Consider the following 15,956-nt stretch of genomic DNA (forward strand, 5'->3'; position numbering starts at 1 on the left):
TTGTATGGAAACAGTTCACAAATCTGTGAATAGTGCTCACAATAGTGCTGCATCTCAATGAATGCGTAACCATAATTAGTTATTGTGTGCGTGACAGACCGTATTTGACTATAACGGATTTACAATCAAAAGTGGTACGGATTATATTAAGAAAATGTTCAGTGTGTATGCGTGTGTGTGTGCGTGCGAGCGTGCGTGCGTGCGTGTGTATGGGGGGGGGCTTGATCGTACATCTCTGCTCTGTTGTTGAATGTAAAAAAATGAAATGAGGTGAAAATATGTACATATCTTTATAAATTTTATTCATTGTTACGATAGTAATGCCCAAATATCCACTTTGTGTCCATTTCGCTATATATTAGGATCTTGTTTCGCCGTTTAATACTCCTCGCCCTCTTCCTCGCCTTCTCCCTCAACGGAGTCCACTCCGACCTCTTCGTAGTCCTTCTCCAGAGCAGCCAAATCCTCACGGGCCTCGGAGAACTCGCCCTCCTCCATACCCTCACCCACGTACCAGTGGACGAAGGCGCGCTTGGCGTACATCAGATCGAACTTGTGGTCAAGACGTGCCCAGGCTTCAGCGATGGCAGTGGTGTTGCTCAACATGCACACAGCTCTCTGGACCTTGGCCAAGTCACCGCCGGGAACAACAGTGGGTGGCTGGTAGTTGATGCCGACCTTGAAACCAGTGGGACACCAGTCCACAAACTGGATGGTTCTCTTGGTCTTGATGGTAGCGATAGAGGCGTTGACGTCTTTAGGGACGACATCACCACGGTACAACATGCAGCAGGCCATGTACTTGCCGTGACGGGGATCACACTTCACCATCTGGTTGGCAGGCTCGAAGGTAGCATTGGTGATTTCAGCCACTGACAGCTGCTCGTGGTAGGCCTTTTCTGCAGAGATGACAGGGGCGTAGGTAGCCAGAGGGAAGTGGATACGTGGGTAGGGCACCAAGTTAGTCTGGAACTCTGTCAGATCCACGTTCAGGGCGCCGTCAAAGCGGAGAGAGGCAGTGATGGAGCTGACGATCTGACCAATCAGACGGTTCAAGTTGGTGTAAGTCGGACGCTCGATGTCGAGGTTACGACGGCAGATGTCATAGATGGCCTCGTTGTCGACCATGAAGGCGCAGTCCGAGTGCTCCAGAGTGGTATGGGTGGTCAGGATGGAGTTGTAAGGCTCGACCACAGCAGTGGAGATCTGAGGAGCAGGATAGATGGCGAACTCCAACTTGGACTTCTTTCCGTAGTCAACACTCAGACGCTCCATCAAGAGAGAGGTGAAACCAGAGCCAGTGCCACCACCGAAGCTGTGGAAGATGAGGAAGCCCTGGAGTCCAGTGCATTGGTCAGCCAGTTTCCTGATGCGGTCAAGGACGAGGTCAACGATCTCCTTTCCGATGGTGTAGTGGCCACGAGCGTAGTTGTTGGCGGCGTCCTCCTTGCCAGTGATCAGCTGTTCTGGGTGGAACAGCTGACGGTAGGTACCGGTACGGACCTCATCTGTGGACAAGCATGAAGTTAAGATCTTGTTGCTTTATCTAATATATTTTTGTTTGCTAATGACTTTTCATGTGAAATATGCGTCAAACATGAAACCATAAACAAAGCAAAACTATTTAGGGCATATAATTACAGAACTCCTTACCAATGACAGTTGGCTCGAGATCAACGAAGACAGCCCTGGGGACGTGTTTTCCTGCGCCAGTCTCACTGAAGAAGGTGTTGAAGGAATCGTCACCACCCCCGATGGTCTTGTCAGAGGGCATCTGACCATCAGGCTGGATACCGTGCTCCAAACAGTACAATTCCCAACAGGCATTGCCCATCTGGGCACCGGCTTGACCAACATGGATGGAGATGCATTCCCTCTGAAGACCAAAATACATGTTAATGAATTCCTCATATTATATTTACATTTGAGGTCCTACATTTTTGTAATACATTTTGATGTTACCATTGAAAGAATTACAAGATACAGTGACGACTATTCAGTCTCTTTGCTGTTAAGGTTATAAATTTATTATCAAGAGATTGTTGGAAAATCCTGTACAATATGATAAATCCAAGTATCACCACAAGGTGCTTTGTAAGCTGAGGTAAATAAACAAGGTTAATGTGTATCAAATGTCATCGTCAGAGAATATTCGAACTCGATTATCTGCCAAAACAGATTCCAGTGGGCAAAAGGCAGAAATGGCGGTGAAAATTAGGTGAATGGATCACTGTACATCACTGTAATGACACCAGGTGTTCTCGAAAAGGGTGAGCATGATCCATACATCATAACCAATGAGTAGCATATATCAACTAGGGTTGGTCATTACGATAAGGGGCAGTGGGGTAGTCTAGTGGTTAAAGCTTCCGCTCGTCACGCTGAAGTCACGGGTTCGATTCCCCTCATGGGTACAATGTGTGAAGCCCATTTCTGGTGTCCCCCACCGTGATATTGCTGGAATGTTGCTAAAAGCGGCGAAAAAACATACTCACTCACTCATTACTATAAGCGGAATTTTATTATACCTCTTATTGATTTTGACACCTTTGTGTGTAATGGCCACAAAGTACGATTGATCAACTGAATATCAGATTTAAGCTTTTCTTTCCGGAGGTATATTACGATGTTTATATATTGAAATGTAAGCAGCATGTATTATTATATATACCACACAAAGATACCACACAAGTTACTTTAAACTTCACAGTCTCAAAATATTAAATTCCACACAGGACTCTCAAAGAGAACGTATCGAAACCAGATGGTGCCTTTATAGGGAACCGTACATATATCTTAAAAATCATAAAAAAGTCAACTCACCATGGTGCTTTAGATGTTGATGGCGCTGTACTCACTAAGACGGTTACGAGTCAAGGGAGACAAGACGGAATTAGTGTTTCACAGAATACAGACGTTTATAAAGCAACAAGAACGCGTTGCTAACCATGTGACAACAACCTTTACTGCGATTGGTGACTTTCTGAGGTTACCAATGACTCTACTTTTATATACATAACAACATATCAATTTTTCATAACTCACACACTTTCTTTGAAATGAAAGGCAATACATCTTGTTCCAAGTCCGTCTGAAGAATGCATGTACACGGCCGTGTCAGAAAAGTTGTAAGGTCCCAGCGACAGTTCTAAAGCGTATTGATACAGGCTATACACACCCGTGAACTCGTATCCATTTCATGAATGACTTACAGTACAGAGTGTGCCAGGGTCGTGTGAAGGTTATACTCGTACCATATAACGTTTTAATGTTCACATAATGAGTTTATAGCACACAATCATAATTGATTCATGTCATGTAATAATATACAATAACAACTGGATGAAGAAATAACCCTCTTATTTGTTGGAAATTCTAGACATTGTGGCGTACATTTTCGGTGATAATTCGTAAGAGGTGTAAATAACGTATATCATTATTGCTGGTAAGCAGTTTATTATCTTACCTTCATGTAAAATACTTTAATTTCATTGGCCAATGAAGCTTTAACAAGTTTCCGTGTCACCCTCCCAGGAGGGTGACAACTGGAAAAAACATTACTCGCCGCCACGGTAACCGCCAAACTCTCCGCCGAGAAGCTGTATCGCTAACAATCGTATGACGTCATAATATGACGCATGCAGTGTCCGGAGTTCTAAAACCGTTCAATTAGCTGTTTTTGAGTTCACTATGTACAGATTTATTTTACCGACTTTCACTGCTTTATTTAAACTATTTGATACATTGAATCGTTTGCACACTCAACTTAAGCATAATTATCCATTTTTATAGCAGTGTTGACCTTGTCAGAATATGTTTCACTGCTTTAAAAAATCCAGTCGAGGGGCAGACGCCATTTTGTTTACATGTCATATAGTCGGTAGCTATCTTTAAAATAAAACAAAATGATAAATTGTTCATTTAACATGGCGGTAAGATAAATACGTTGTATGCTTCTCCCTCGGGTAATACGGTCTGATGTACGCCTCTTTGTAGCAGTGTCATCCCTCGCCTACCGACTCAGGTAACATTGCTACAAAGAGGCGTACATCAGACCGCATTACCCTCGAGCGAAGCATACAACTTATATAAACTTTGGAGTATTTGTACTTATTTTTTAAATAATTCTCTTTGCATTATCAGTGGAAATTGTTGATTTTTAGAATGCTACAAGAAGAATTTAAAAATTACCATCACCGCTACATACATAGTCAAGGTAATCTGAAAAGCTATCATGCAAGTCTATTTCTCATAACTTGATTTATTATTTGATCTGCTCGTCTTTCCATGCCGGAATTTCACGGGGGATGTCATAGACCCTCATGATGAATCACGGAGTAAATAGCTGTATTTTGATTACAGCTAACATGTTTGAGAAATGATAGTATATAAGGAGCATTTCATCCACACTACTAACTATTTATCGACGTTGATGAATAATGATAATCATCAGCGTTTTGTAAATAACATATATTAGGGATATGAAATGTACCCCAAAAAAGAAACGCATAGGTGATTTTGAGAATATTGGACGCATGTAGCTGTGACAAAAACAATACAAATATATACTCTCCCCAAAAAAGAAACGCATCATGAAAATAGCAATTTCATGTAGCAATGAATTAAAACGTGATTCATTTTAGAAAAGGTTTTGCTCTGTTTATGAGTCCTATGGTGTTTATGTTTTGAAACATCACAACAAAACGCACCATCCGTAAAATACCCGTATTTAACAGCATGATTTTCACTTTCGGCGTGTAGTGTCACAGTATACACAATTCACATGTAATGCACGTGGAAGTTGGGGATCAGATAGTCTCAATGATGGGAATGAAAGGTTGATCGCTGTCTGTCGATTATTCACTGTATTTGGAATATTGTTGACGAACGCAAAATGCCACGTCTAAGTGAAGCCAACCGTCATATCGCCATTGGTTTGCTTGAAGCTGGCCAGTCTCAACGTGCAGTTGCCCGACGCATGAATGTTCACCAAAGCACCATTTCACGGCTCTGGGAGAGATATCGCCGGTAGAATTCGGTAGCAGATGCCCCTCGTAGTGGGCGACCTCGAGCGACCACTGCGGCGCAGGGTCGCTACATCCGGGTACATCACCTGCGTCATCGAACAGCTACGGCGACCAGTACCGCTCGACAAATACCGGGATTGGGGAGCCTTTCTGCACAGACTGTCAGGAACAGGTTGAGAGAGGCTGGTTTACGTGCCAGAAGACCTTATTTTGGCCCTGTGCTTCGACAACAACATCGTCGACATCGAGTTCAATGGTGCACCAACGTTCAGGCCTGGAACCTACCGAATTGGCGTAGAATCTGGTTCAGTGATGAATCACGATTTCTATTGGAACGACGCGATGAATGAATGCGGGTGTACAGACGTCGACGTGAACGTTTCGCCGACGCTTGCGTTCCCCAGTTGGACAGATTCGGCCGGGGCGGTGTTATGATGTGGTAAGCGATCACCTGCCGTAGGAGAAGTGATTTGGTGATGATCCAGGGCAACCTGACAGCTCAACGGTACTGTGACGAAATCCTACGCCCACACCTCCTTCCAATCATTGATCGTCAGAGGGAGTTGTTTCAACAGGACAATGCCAGGCCCCACACAGCACGTCACACTAGAGACTTCCTCCAGAACCACAACATCAATGGGCTCCCCTGGCCCTCAAGATCACCGGACTTAAACCCGATCGAACATCTGTGGGATGCCCTGGACAGACGGGTGCGACGCCGTAACCCTCAGCCCCAGACACTTCAGCAACTCGCACAGGCACTACAGGCAGAGTTGGCTGCGATTGGGCAACACGAGATTCTGAGACTTATTCGTTCGATGCCGAGACGATGCCGTGCAGTTCTGGATGCCCACGGTGGTCACACGAGGTATTGACTTCAGCGCCACCACACGTCTCCATGTGACACTCAAACTAACTTTCCTCGAGTTGGTGCCAAAGACGGATAAGTCTGCATTACCAGTGTGCAATTTCGCTATATTTCATTGACTCATAAAGCCTACAAGATGTTTCAAAATAAACATAAAAATACAGTTGAAATTCCTATATGAGTTTCTTTTGGGGAGAGTATACTATTACTTTCCAAAACATTATCTTTGTGTGATTGTAAACAGCTTCAGCGCCAAAAGCGGCAATTGTAACTTTTCCCTTGTTTTAGAAGCGTTGGAAGAAATATTCGCCAATACGTCACCCAGAAACACACATGCAAAGCAAACCGCACGTGCAAGTAAGCGGAAAAGCATGCGATATCTATCACTATAAAAAGGCAAACGTTTTGTTTAATTTTGTCATTCGTTTTTGCCTGGAAAAAGGGAAATCATCATGCCACGACTGAGTGCCGCCAATCAAAACATCGCCAAAGGCCGCCTTGAAGCCGGGGAGTCGCAGTCTGCAGTTGCCCGACATTTCAACGTTCATCAGAGCACCATTTCTCGCCTTTGGGATCGTTTCTTGCTGACCTTTTCCGCCAAAAATCGCCCGAAATACGTCCGTCCAAGAGTTACCACCCAAGCCCAGGACCGCTACATCCGGGTTGCGCACTTGCGTCATCGCCTTGCCACAGCCGTGGAGACTGCACAACTGCTTGAAAAGATTTTCCAACCAAACTGTGAAGTTGGGATTCGACCAAGAAGGCCAGTTGTTGCCCCTGGTTTGAGAGACTTCCATCGGGGCAATCGCTTACCGTGGTGCCGTACAGTCCGGAGCAGGAACCTTAGAAACTGGAGGCGAGTCTGGTTCAGTAATGAATCACCATTTCTTCTTCGCCTGCGAGATGGAAGACAGCGTTTTTACCGTCGGATAAATGAACGTTTTGCCCCTAATTGCATTCGACAGGTCGACAGATTCGGTGGAGACAGTGTCATGGTGTGGGGTGTGATATCCAGCACACAATGGTCTGATTCAGTGGTGGTTCAGGGTAATATGACAGCAAATCAGTACATCAACGAAGTCATTGCACGTCACATGCTTCCGATTATGGACCGAAAGAATGAAAACGCTACTTCACATACTGCATGCGTCACGGTCCGCTACCTTGCCAATTCTAACGTCAGTGTCTTGCCATGGCCTTCCCGATCACCATATCTAAACCCGATAGAACACCTATGGGATGAACTCGATCGACGTGTACGTCAACGTCAAAACCTGCCTCAGACACTTCCATAACTGGCCATCGCATTGCAGAAAAAGTGAGGAAGAATTCCGCAAGAGCGACTTCGTCGACTTATAAATCCAGTCTGTGCCGAGACGGTGCCGAGCAGTAATTGCGCCACTGGTGGCGAGACTATGACGCTATCTTGCGGATTCAAGTAAACAGAAACACAGCCATAAAGGCTACGGTTGTGTTGGCGAACACTTTGTATATAGACGTGTGAATGTTCACCTTTTTCACTATTGAAATTACATGAAATAATTACCCTTAAATTAACGCATTAAATTCTCTTAAACATCTTTTATGCGTTCCTTTTTTTTAAGAGTGTCTATCGTAAACGACGAACTGAGGAATATGTAACGAACTAGTTTTGTCTCGGTTACTTGCTCTAAAGCTTAGTCGAAATGCGTATAACGAACTGCAGTTATAAGGAACTAATATGATTGGTCCCTGTGAGTTCGTTAAAGCCGTAGTGTCTCTATTAATATTATATGATATTTAATACTGGGACTCATACTTCTAAAGCTGTGTGGTTTCCGAAACCTTCAATAACTGACATAAACACTGGGAAATAGTAAAACACAGATCACTCTTTATTTTTCATTTTCCTTAATTTCCATTAATCTTTGGCAAAATCTACATCATTTTGATCAATGTCTAAGATACCACTGGTACCCACCTAACGTCAGTTTAAAAACACTGTGTGCCCCGACAGAGGATCAAGTTCTATGTCAGAACATTTGCAAAGAAACAGATGAAGCAGGTTAAAGTGCAGTCAGGTGTAACTGTTTGTAAACGAACAACAGGAGTAGATTTTCTAAATGTCTACACTGGTGCTTTTTTGTTTGCAGATGTATAGTTTGTACCTTCTATACATTTAAGTGAATAGATTAATATAAGCTCGTCTAGCTTTACATCTTAAATGCGTTCTTTAACTAAATAGCTTGTAAGGCATGATACATGTCGTTATGGAAACTGTACGTGAAAGGCATTCTAGTACTCATCATCCTCTTCTTCCTGTGGTTGCTGTTGGGAATCATTTGCGATTTCTTCGTAGTCCTTCTCCAGGGCAGCTAAATCAGTGCGGGCATCAGACAATTCAGACTCCTCGAGACCTTCTCCCACATACCAGTGGATGAAAGCACGCTTAGCAAACATGAGGTCAAACTTGTGATCAAGACGAGACCAGGCCTCGGAGATGGCAGTGGTATTGCTCAACATGCACGCAGCTTTCTCAACCTTAGCCAGATCGCCACCGGGAACAGCAGTTGGTGGTCGATAGTTAATACCGACCTTGAAACCAGTGGGACACCAGTCCACAAACTGAATAGTTCTCCTGGTCTTTATGAAAGAGATTGCATCATTGACGTCCTTTGGGACGACATCACCACGGTACAGGACACAGCAACTCATATACAAGCCCTTAGTGGGATCACACTTCACCATCTGGTTGGCAGGCTCAAATGCGGCGTTGGTGATTTCCCCAATTGTTAGCTGTTCGTGGTGAACCTTCTCTGCAGACACCACAGGGGCGTATGTAGCCAGAGGGAAGTGGATACGTGGGTAGGGCACCAAGTTGGTCTGGAACTCTGTCAGATCCACGTTCAGGGCACCTTCAAAGCGTAATGAAGCTGTGATAGAGCTGATTACCTGACCTATCAGACGGTTCAAGTTGGTGTAGGAGGGACGATCGATGTCGAGGTTTCGACGACAGATGTCATAGATGGCCTCGTTGTCGACCATGAAGGCGCAGTCCGAATGCTCCAGGGTGGTATGAGTGGTGAGGATGGAGTTGTAAGGTTCCACCATTGCACTGGATATATTTGGAGCCGGGTACACAGAGAACTGCAGCTTGGACTTCTTACTATAAGTGTTACTAAGCCGCTCCATCAGCAGAGCCGTGAAGCCAGAACCAGTGCCACCACCGAAGCTGTGGAAGATGAGGAAGCCCTGAAGACCATTGCAGTGTTCCGCGAGATTCCGGATGCGGTCCAGGACAGGGTCGATTATTTCTTTTCCTGTCGTGTTATATCCACGCGCATAGTTGTTAGCGGCATCTTCTTTGCCGGATATCAGGTTCTCTGGATGAAACAGTTCACCATAGGTGCCTGTCCGGACCTCATCTGTCAAGAACAATTTATCACAATTCAATTTGTTAAAAAGCTATTGAATTACCATTCTTATATGCTATTTCGCGAACTACTACCTTCAGTAATAAAGCAAACGATTTTAGAAGTAAAAACTTCTCGTTCAGTTGTTACCCATAATGTTCCATGTTTTATTATTGACTCACCATCTTCTAGAATGCCGGTCGGTCAATGGACAGTACTATTTGACCAGCAAAATATGTCGTAAATTAAGTTTTTTCATCGCTATTTTGTGTTGTGACCTAACTCAGACTGAGGCGCTAAGAAAGCCAAGTCTGTTCTCTACCGCACTCACAGGTGCACAGTGTATATTGTATGTTGGTATAAACATTAGCTGTGGAGTTGAGGTACGCATAAAGACATGTTAATGAAAGTAAGTGAAAGTTTTTGTTTCAGAAATGGATCAGGCACACAACTCTTCAAAACGTATGTACAAGAACACAATGGATAAAGTGATATGATAACTGAACAACTTTTACGACATCAAACGTTCGAACAAGAGTAAAATTTGCAATGCCAAAAGAGTTCAAATCCTTAACAATATCCTCTGAGATACCAAATTTCAGAGCGGTTAAATAGGGCAAATATAGTGCTGGGTAACCCGGTATTTCTGATTAATAACTGATATCGACATTTTCCTCAACAATATTGTATGTTTTCTTTTAGTTTAATAATCAGCATAATTTTAATTTAAACATTTTCTCTCACCAACGACAGTTGGTTCAAGATCAGCAAGGACAGCCCTTGGAACGAGTTTCCCTTCGTCTGATTCCATGAAGAAGGTATTGTAAGAATCATCCTCTTCACCAGCGGTCGTGTCAGAAGGCATCTCACCATTAGCCTTGATGCCATGCTCCAAACAGTACAACTCCCAGCAGGCATTGCCCATCTGGACTCCGGCTTGACCAACATGGATAGAAATGCATTCCCTCTGGAAAGACCATTCACTTATTTCATATTGTTGTTCCAAAGTACGTCATATTTTCCTCCATCTTATATAAATAATTGTGACTTTATACAATAGGAATAAACAACATATTTTGTGGATTTTACTTAATAAAGTAAATACTAAACGTCTGTCTCAGTTAGTGTTTGATGCACAGAGACATTCATTTCCAGGTTGTACGCTAATAAGCTTGAGCGATTAAGTGTTGAGCGTTAAGACTACATATGTGTTCCGTCCCATGTCTATAATCCGTATATACGCCCGTCGTGATTGCTAAGTTTACTTGATACAGCTTTCTGTACTTATCGTTAAGACTCCAACTCCGGAGAGAAAAGTAAACATGCTCTCCGAGAAACCTGTCAGATAACTTTAGTCATACATTTGGTACAACACTAAATATTCCCATTTGAACGAACCAACAAATATATTCATGCATAAAGTTGCATCAATAAAATATGTCTTACCATGGTGCATTGGATAAAGCTGACTGTTTAATCCGAACGACGATAACGAGACAAAGCATGTAAGGATTTCACAAGCAACAGTACCGAATGTGTTCTGCTGACGGATTCATGTTCAGGACACATTGCACGTTGAAGTAAAAAGCGTATTATACATTAGTTATACCAGACGGTTCGAGGGACCCTTTACGTTTTTGCTTAAACACATGCAATGACATGAACTACGGTCTTCATTGAAGCGAGACATTGTTACAACTCTTGAATATGTCCAATTGAAACTTTATAGAATACAATAATACCTCGCATGTCTCCGCATGTCGCATTTGTGTCATAGTAAATGGTCTTTAAGGCAGGTATTGTGGGTACACTCAAAGCCACCCGCCTATCTTAGTCAGCAGTAACATCTTTTGAGATAGTGTCCCTGGAAATACTGGTTGCGTGCATTGTCCGACTGTCAGGTACTGGCTGTATATTTGTACACGTTCTTTGTGAATAAGATCGATTATGTTTACAATGTCTCCTCTCTGCAAAAGCTTACGAGAAACGTTTCCGTATTACCAAGTAATCATTATAATGATCCATCTTTACTTAAAATTATCCTGCCTTGCATATCATCAAACCCTCATGTTATTCATAGGTCTGCTAGATTTAAGTTCCGTACCATCAACAGACGAAGTAAAGAGGTTGTTCATCTATAGATCTTATCATTCATTAGTACATAACGTCAAAGAAATGAAATGTCTCTTGTCAAATAAAACATGTTTGTACATGCTCCAGAACCAAACATGAACTATCATAGTGAGTTTAATTCATCTTTAATGAGCCGGTGACCACATCCGATATAAAAAAGTCATGAATAAATACAGTAATCCATATCCCAATAGCAACAGCAATGTCAATTCTTTGTGATATCCACCTTTCCTCAAAATACGCAAGCAGCCTGTGTTATAATTAAATTACAATATGTTGATGTGAAAACATGAAACACTGACAATGTGTTATGTTAGAAGAACCTACGACCCCTCAAGTATCACAGCCTATCAAGCTAACAAAACTATGGGTCTTGTGTAGTGCTCCCTAGTAGCGTTTGATGCAGGACCTTCAAAGACCTAGAGTGGACAAGGCTATTCAAACATTTCTTTCTCGTATCGTGAGGTTTTTTTCTGACACGAAAAGGACTGAAGCATTTTGTTCCCAACAATCCAAAAGTGGCGCCTGCAAAGTTACATGAATGCGTACAATATAGTGTAGTGGTACATAGGCCATGCTGTTCCTCCATGTGCCTGGGAACGGCGTCATATTTTAGGATAGGTGTCATATTTCATTACCAACTATAACGCCTTAGGTCCATACTATTGCTTTAACACAATGTTTGTGCTCAGACTGGGATACGGTCGTCTTCAACTTGATGAACGACTGGGCCAAATGCATCCTTCAAACGTGTGGAACTTGGTGATATATGTGGTGTTCACATTGTGATATATGTGGTGTTCACATTGTGATATATGTTGTGTTAACATTGTGATATATGTGGTGTTAACATTGTGATATATGTGGTGTTCACATTGTGATATATGTGGTGTTATATGAAGTGTTAACATTGTGATATATGTGGTGTTCACATTGTGATATATGAAGTGTTAACATTGTGATATATGTGGTGTTCACATTGCGATATATGTGGTGTTAACATTGTGATATATGTGGTGTTAACATTGTGATATATGTGGTGTTAACATTGTGATATATGTGGTGTTAACATTGTGATATATGTGGTGTTAACATTGTGATATATGTGGTGTTAACATTGTGATATATGTGGTGTTCACATTGTGATATATGTGGTGTTCACATTGTGATATATGTGGTGTTAACATTGTGATATATGTGGTGTTAACATTGTGATATATGTGGTGTTCACATTGCGATATATGTAGTGTTCACATTGTGATGTATGTAGTGTTCACATTGTGATATATGTAGTGTTCACATTGTGGTGTATGTAGTGTTCACATTGTGATATATGAAGTGTTCACATTGTGATATATGTAGTGTTCACAATTGTGATATATGTAGTGTTCACATTGTGATATATGTAGTGTTCACATTGTGATATATGTGGTGTTAACATTGTGATATATGTGGTGTTAACATTGTGATGTATGTAGTGTTCACATTGTTAACATGTTGTGATATATGTGGTGTTCACATTGTGATATGTGGTATATGTGGTGTTTCACATTGTGATATATGTGGTGTTAACATTGTGATATATGTGGTGTTCACATTGTGATATATGTAGTGTTCACATATGTGATCACATTGTATGTAGTGTTCACATTGCGATATATGTAGTGTTCAAATAGTGATATATGAAGTGTTCACATTGTGATATATGAAGTGTTCAAATAGTGATATATGAAGTGTTCATATTGTGATATATGTGGTGTTCACATTGTGATGCATGTAGTGTTCACATTGCGATATATGTAGTGTTCACATTGTAGTGTATGTAGTGTTCACATTGTGGTGTATGTAGTGTTCACATTGTGGTGTATGTAGTGTTCACATTGTGATGCATGTAGTGTTCACATTGTGGCGTATGTAGTGTTCACATTGTGGTGTATGTAGTGTTCACATTGCGATATATGTGGTGTTCACATTGTGATGAATGTAGTGTTCACATTGTGGTGTATGTAGTGTTCACATTGTGGTGTATGTAGTGTTCACATTGTGATATATGTGGTGTTCACTTTTTGATGTATGTGGTGTTCACATTGTGGCGTATCTAGTGTTCACATTGTGGTGTATGTAGTGTTCACATTGTGGTGTGTGTTCACATTGTGATGTATGTGGTGTTCACATTGTGGTGTATGTAGTGTTCACATTTGTGTATGTAGTGTTCACATTGTGATATATGTGGTGTTCACATTGTGATGTATGTGGTGTTCACATTTGTGTATGTTATGTGTGTATGTAGTGTTCACATAGTGGTGTAGTGTTCACATGTGTTCACGTAGTTCACATTGTAGTGTGTATGTGTAGTGTTCACATTGTGGTGTATGTAGTGTTCACATTGTGGTGTATGTAGTGTTCACATTGTGGTGTATGTAGTGTTCACATTGTATGTATGTATGTGTGTTCACATTGTGTGTTCACATTGTATGTGGTGTTCACATTGTGGTGTATGTGGTGTTCACATTGTGATGTATGTGGTGTTCACATTGTGATATATGTGGTGTTCACATTGTGATGTATGTGGTGTTCACATTGTGGTGTATGTAGTGTTCACATTGTGGTGTATGTAGTGTTCACATTGTGGTGCATGTAGTGTTCACATTGTGGTGTATGTAGTGTTCACATTGTGATATATGTGGTGTTCACTTGGTGTTATATGTAGTGTTCACACTGTGATATATCTGGTGTTCACATGTTCATATATGTAGTTTTCACGTGTTGATACATGTAGTGCCCAAATAGAGGCATATATGTAGTGATACTACATTGCATTCAAAACAGATGTCAAACACAAGGGGCGGTAGGGTAGCCTAGTGGTAAAAGCGTTGGCTCGTCACGCCGAAGACCCGGGTTCGAATCCCCACATGGGTACAATGTGTGAAGCCCATTTCTGGTGTCCCCCGCCGTGATGTTATTGGAATATTGCTAAAAGCGGCGTAAAACCAAAACTCAGTCAGTCAGTCAGTCAGTCAGTCAAACACAAACTTTGTATAAATTCCCATATTTCTACCCATTAGTGTATTGTCACTCCTTTGGGGTGGCCCTCTGATTTTAGGTTCTGTAACTAAGCGCGCCCCTCTACCCCATCCAAGCTGAAGGAAGTTGTCATACAGGGTGTTCCCATAGAACGTTTCTGAATACAGAACCACAAACAACCGAAATCAAAATACAGAAATATACTTTAGCCGCTGAGTGCATAGAATTACACACCTTCCGGTTCCTCTGCAGACATCCAGTATGCCAGACAATCAGGAAAATTAATCACGGTCCACATGGAGTTTGAGAATAATAGTTACATCGACACAGTCGCCAATTGCGGAGTGGTCGGGTCTAGGTTTACGCCGCTTTTAGCAATATTCCAGCAATGTCACGGCGGAGGACACCAGAAAGGGACTTCCCACATTGTACCCATGTAGGGAGGGAATCGAACAGGTTCTTCGGCGTGACGGGCCAACGCTTTAACCACTAGGCCACCCCACCGCCCCTACTTTAATTGGGTACCATGCCGTGACCACCCAGTGTTGACTTTAGTACTACCGTGGACGTCAATGACCCTTCAACCATCACTAGGATCCACAAGTCATGGGTATATTTGGGAACTGGCAATTGTTTGCAGTTATGGGGCTTAATACGTCAAAGCCCGGCGTGCAAAGTTAGCACATTGGCTTTCATGTTCCCGCCTCCACAAGTTCAAGATATAATTGAAATCAATTCTTATATAAAAATAAGCCAACACAACGTCACAGCTTGTGTATTTTATTAGAAATATAGAAAATGTCAACAAAAAACTACATTAATACAAAAACCTGCCCAATCTGTTGTTAGCCAGTCAGGAAACACTAGTCCGTTAGCAGGCGTGGCTTAATTTATATTTACAGTCGTGGATAAGCAAAAAACATCACTTTATTAGCCAATCAAATGACATAGAGTCACGTGGATTTTTTGTTGTTATTTGGTTTTGTCTGCGCCTATGAGTGTTTTCCGCCCCCTTTAGTTTCCACACAGTGAGGTGATAAAGGTGGTGTCGCAACTTTTGCTCACCCTTCAGGTATGTTGACGTTGTTATAACATGTCTTAGTAAACGAAAAAAAGGAGCTCTTAACATATGAAAGGTTATAAAAATGTAATAACAATATCGCGTAGAATTCGAGTACAGAACTGAGTAAAGAGTGTGATTATTGTAAAAGGCAGAACATAAAGTCTATATAACGATGTGGAGCTAGATTATGTCGGAAAAAAGATAATAAGCCATTTGTGTCATCTCTTTTGAAAGTGGTCCACATGCCATTTATACTTCTCATTCGCCTTGTACGGATCGACCAAACCCAATATACGAAGTGGTGGGGCGGAGGGTAGGGGTGGGGTGGGAGAGAGAGCTATTGAATTGTGTGTGGTGGTCCAGATATTATTTCAGCTATAACTGTAAAACCAGCATTCCCAACTATTAGTAGATGGATGATCCGATGATGATTTGGCTACACATTCCTA

The 15,956-nt window shown here is 42.0% G+C and overlaps 2 protein-coding genes across 2 annotated transcripts; both read right to left on the minus strand.

Moving 5' to 3' along the window:
* Positions 1-321: 321 nt before the first annotated feature.
* On the minus strand, positions 322-1,909 carry LOC124276889 (tubulin alpha-1A chain-like). The gene is made up of 2 exons (XM_046712554.1): positions 1,654-1,909; positions 322-1,508 (listed from the first exon to the last, which is right to left on the minus strand). The coding sequence occupies exons 1-2, from the start codon at positions 1,892-1,894 to the stop codon at positions 379-381; spliced, it is 1,371 nt and encodes a 456-aa protein (XP_046568510.1). The 5' UTR covers positions 1,895-1,909; the 3' UTR covers positions 322-378.
* Positions 1,910-7,979: 6,070 nt separating this feature from the next.
* LOC124276914 (tubulin alpha-1 chain-like) lies at positions 7,980-11,062 on the minus strand. The gene is made up of 3 exons (XM_046712580.1): positions 11,030-11,062; positions 10,032-10,254; positions 7,980-9,299 (listed from the first exon to the last, which is right to left on the minus strand). Exons 1-3 carry the CDS (start codon positions 11,060-11,062, stop codon positions 8,170-8,172), a joined length of 1,386 nt encoding a protein of 461 aa, XP_046568536.1. The 3' UTR covers positions 7,980-8,169.
* Positions 11,063-15,956: the final 4,894 nt, after the last annotated feature.

This window comes from Haliotis rubra, unplaced genomic scaffold (assembly GCF_003918875.1).
Source record: "Haliotis rubra isolate DU_JTF1 unplaced genomic scaffold, ASM391887v1 Scf215, whole genome shotgun sequence".
Classification (NCBI taxonomy): domain Eukaryota; kingdom Metazoa; phylum Mollusca; class Gastropoda; order Lepetellida; family Haliotidae; genus Haliotis; species Haliotis rubra.

What these genes read in the sequence shown, in the direction of transcription:
- LOC124276914 (XM_046712580.1), bottom strand. Translation starts at nt 11,062, where the DNA reads ATGACACAAATGCGACATGCGGAGACATGCGAG. An exon ending in GACATGCGGAGACATGCGAG is followed by an intron (nt 10,255 to 11,029) that starts GTATTATTGTAT and finishes TGGTCTTTCCAG; the next exon opens with AGGGAATGCATTTCTATCCA. An exon ending in TCTTGAACCAACTGTCGTTG is followed by an intron (nt 9,300 to 10,031) that starts GTGAGAGAAAAT and finishes TGTTCTTGACAG; the next exon opens with ATGAGGTCCGGACAGGCACC.
- LOC124276889 (XM_046712554.1), bottom strand. Translation starts at nt 1,894, where the DNA reads ATGTATTTTGGTCTTCAGAGGGAATGCATCTCCATCCATGTTGGTCAA. An exon ending in TCTCGAGCCAACTGTCATTG is followed by an intron (nt 1,509 to 1,653) that starts GTAAGGAGTTCT and finishes GCTTGTCCACAG; the next exon opens with ATGAGGTCCGTACCGGTACC.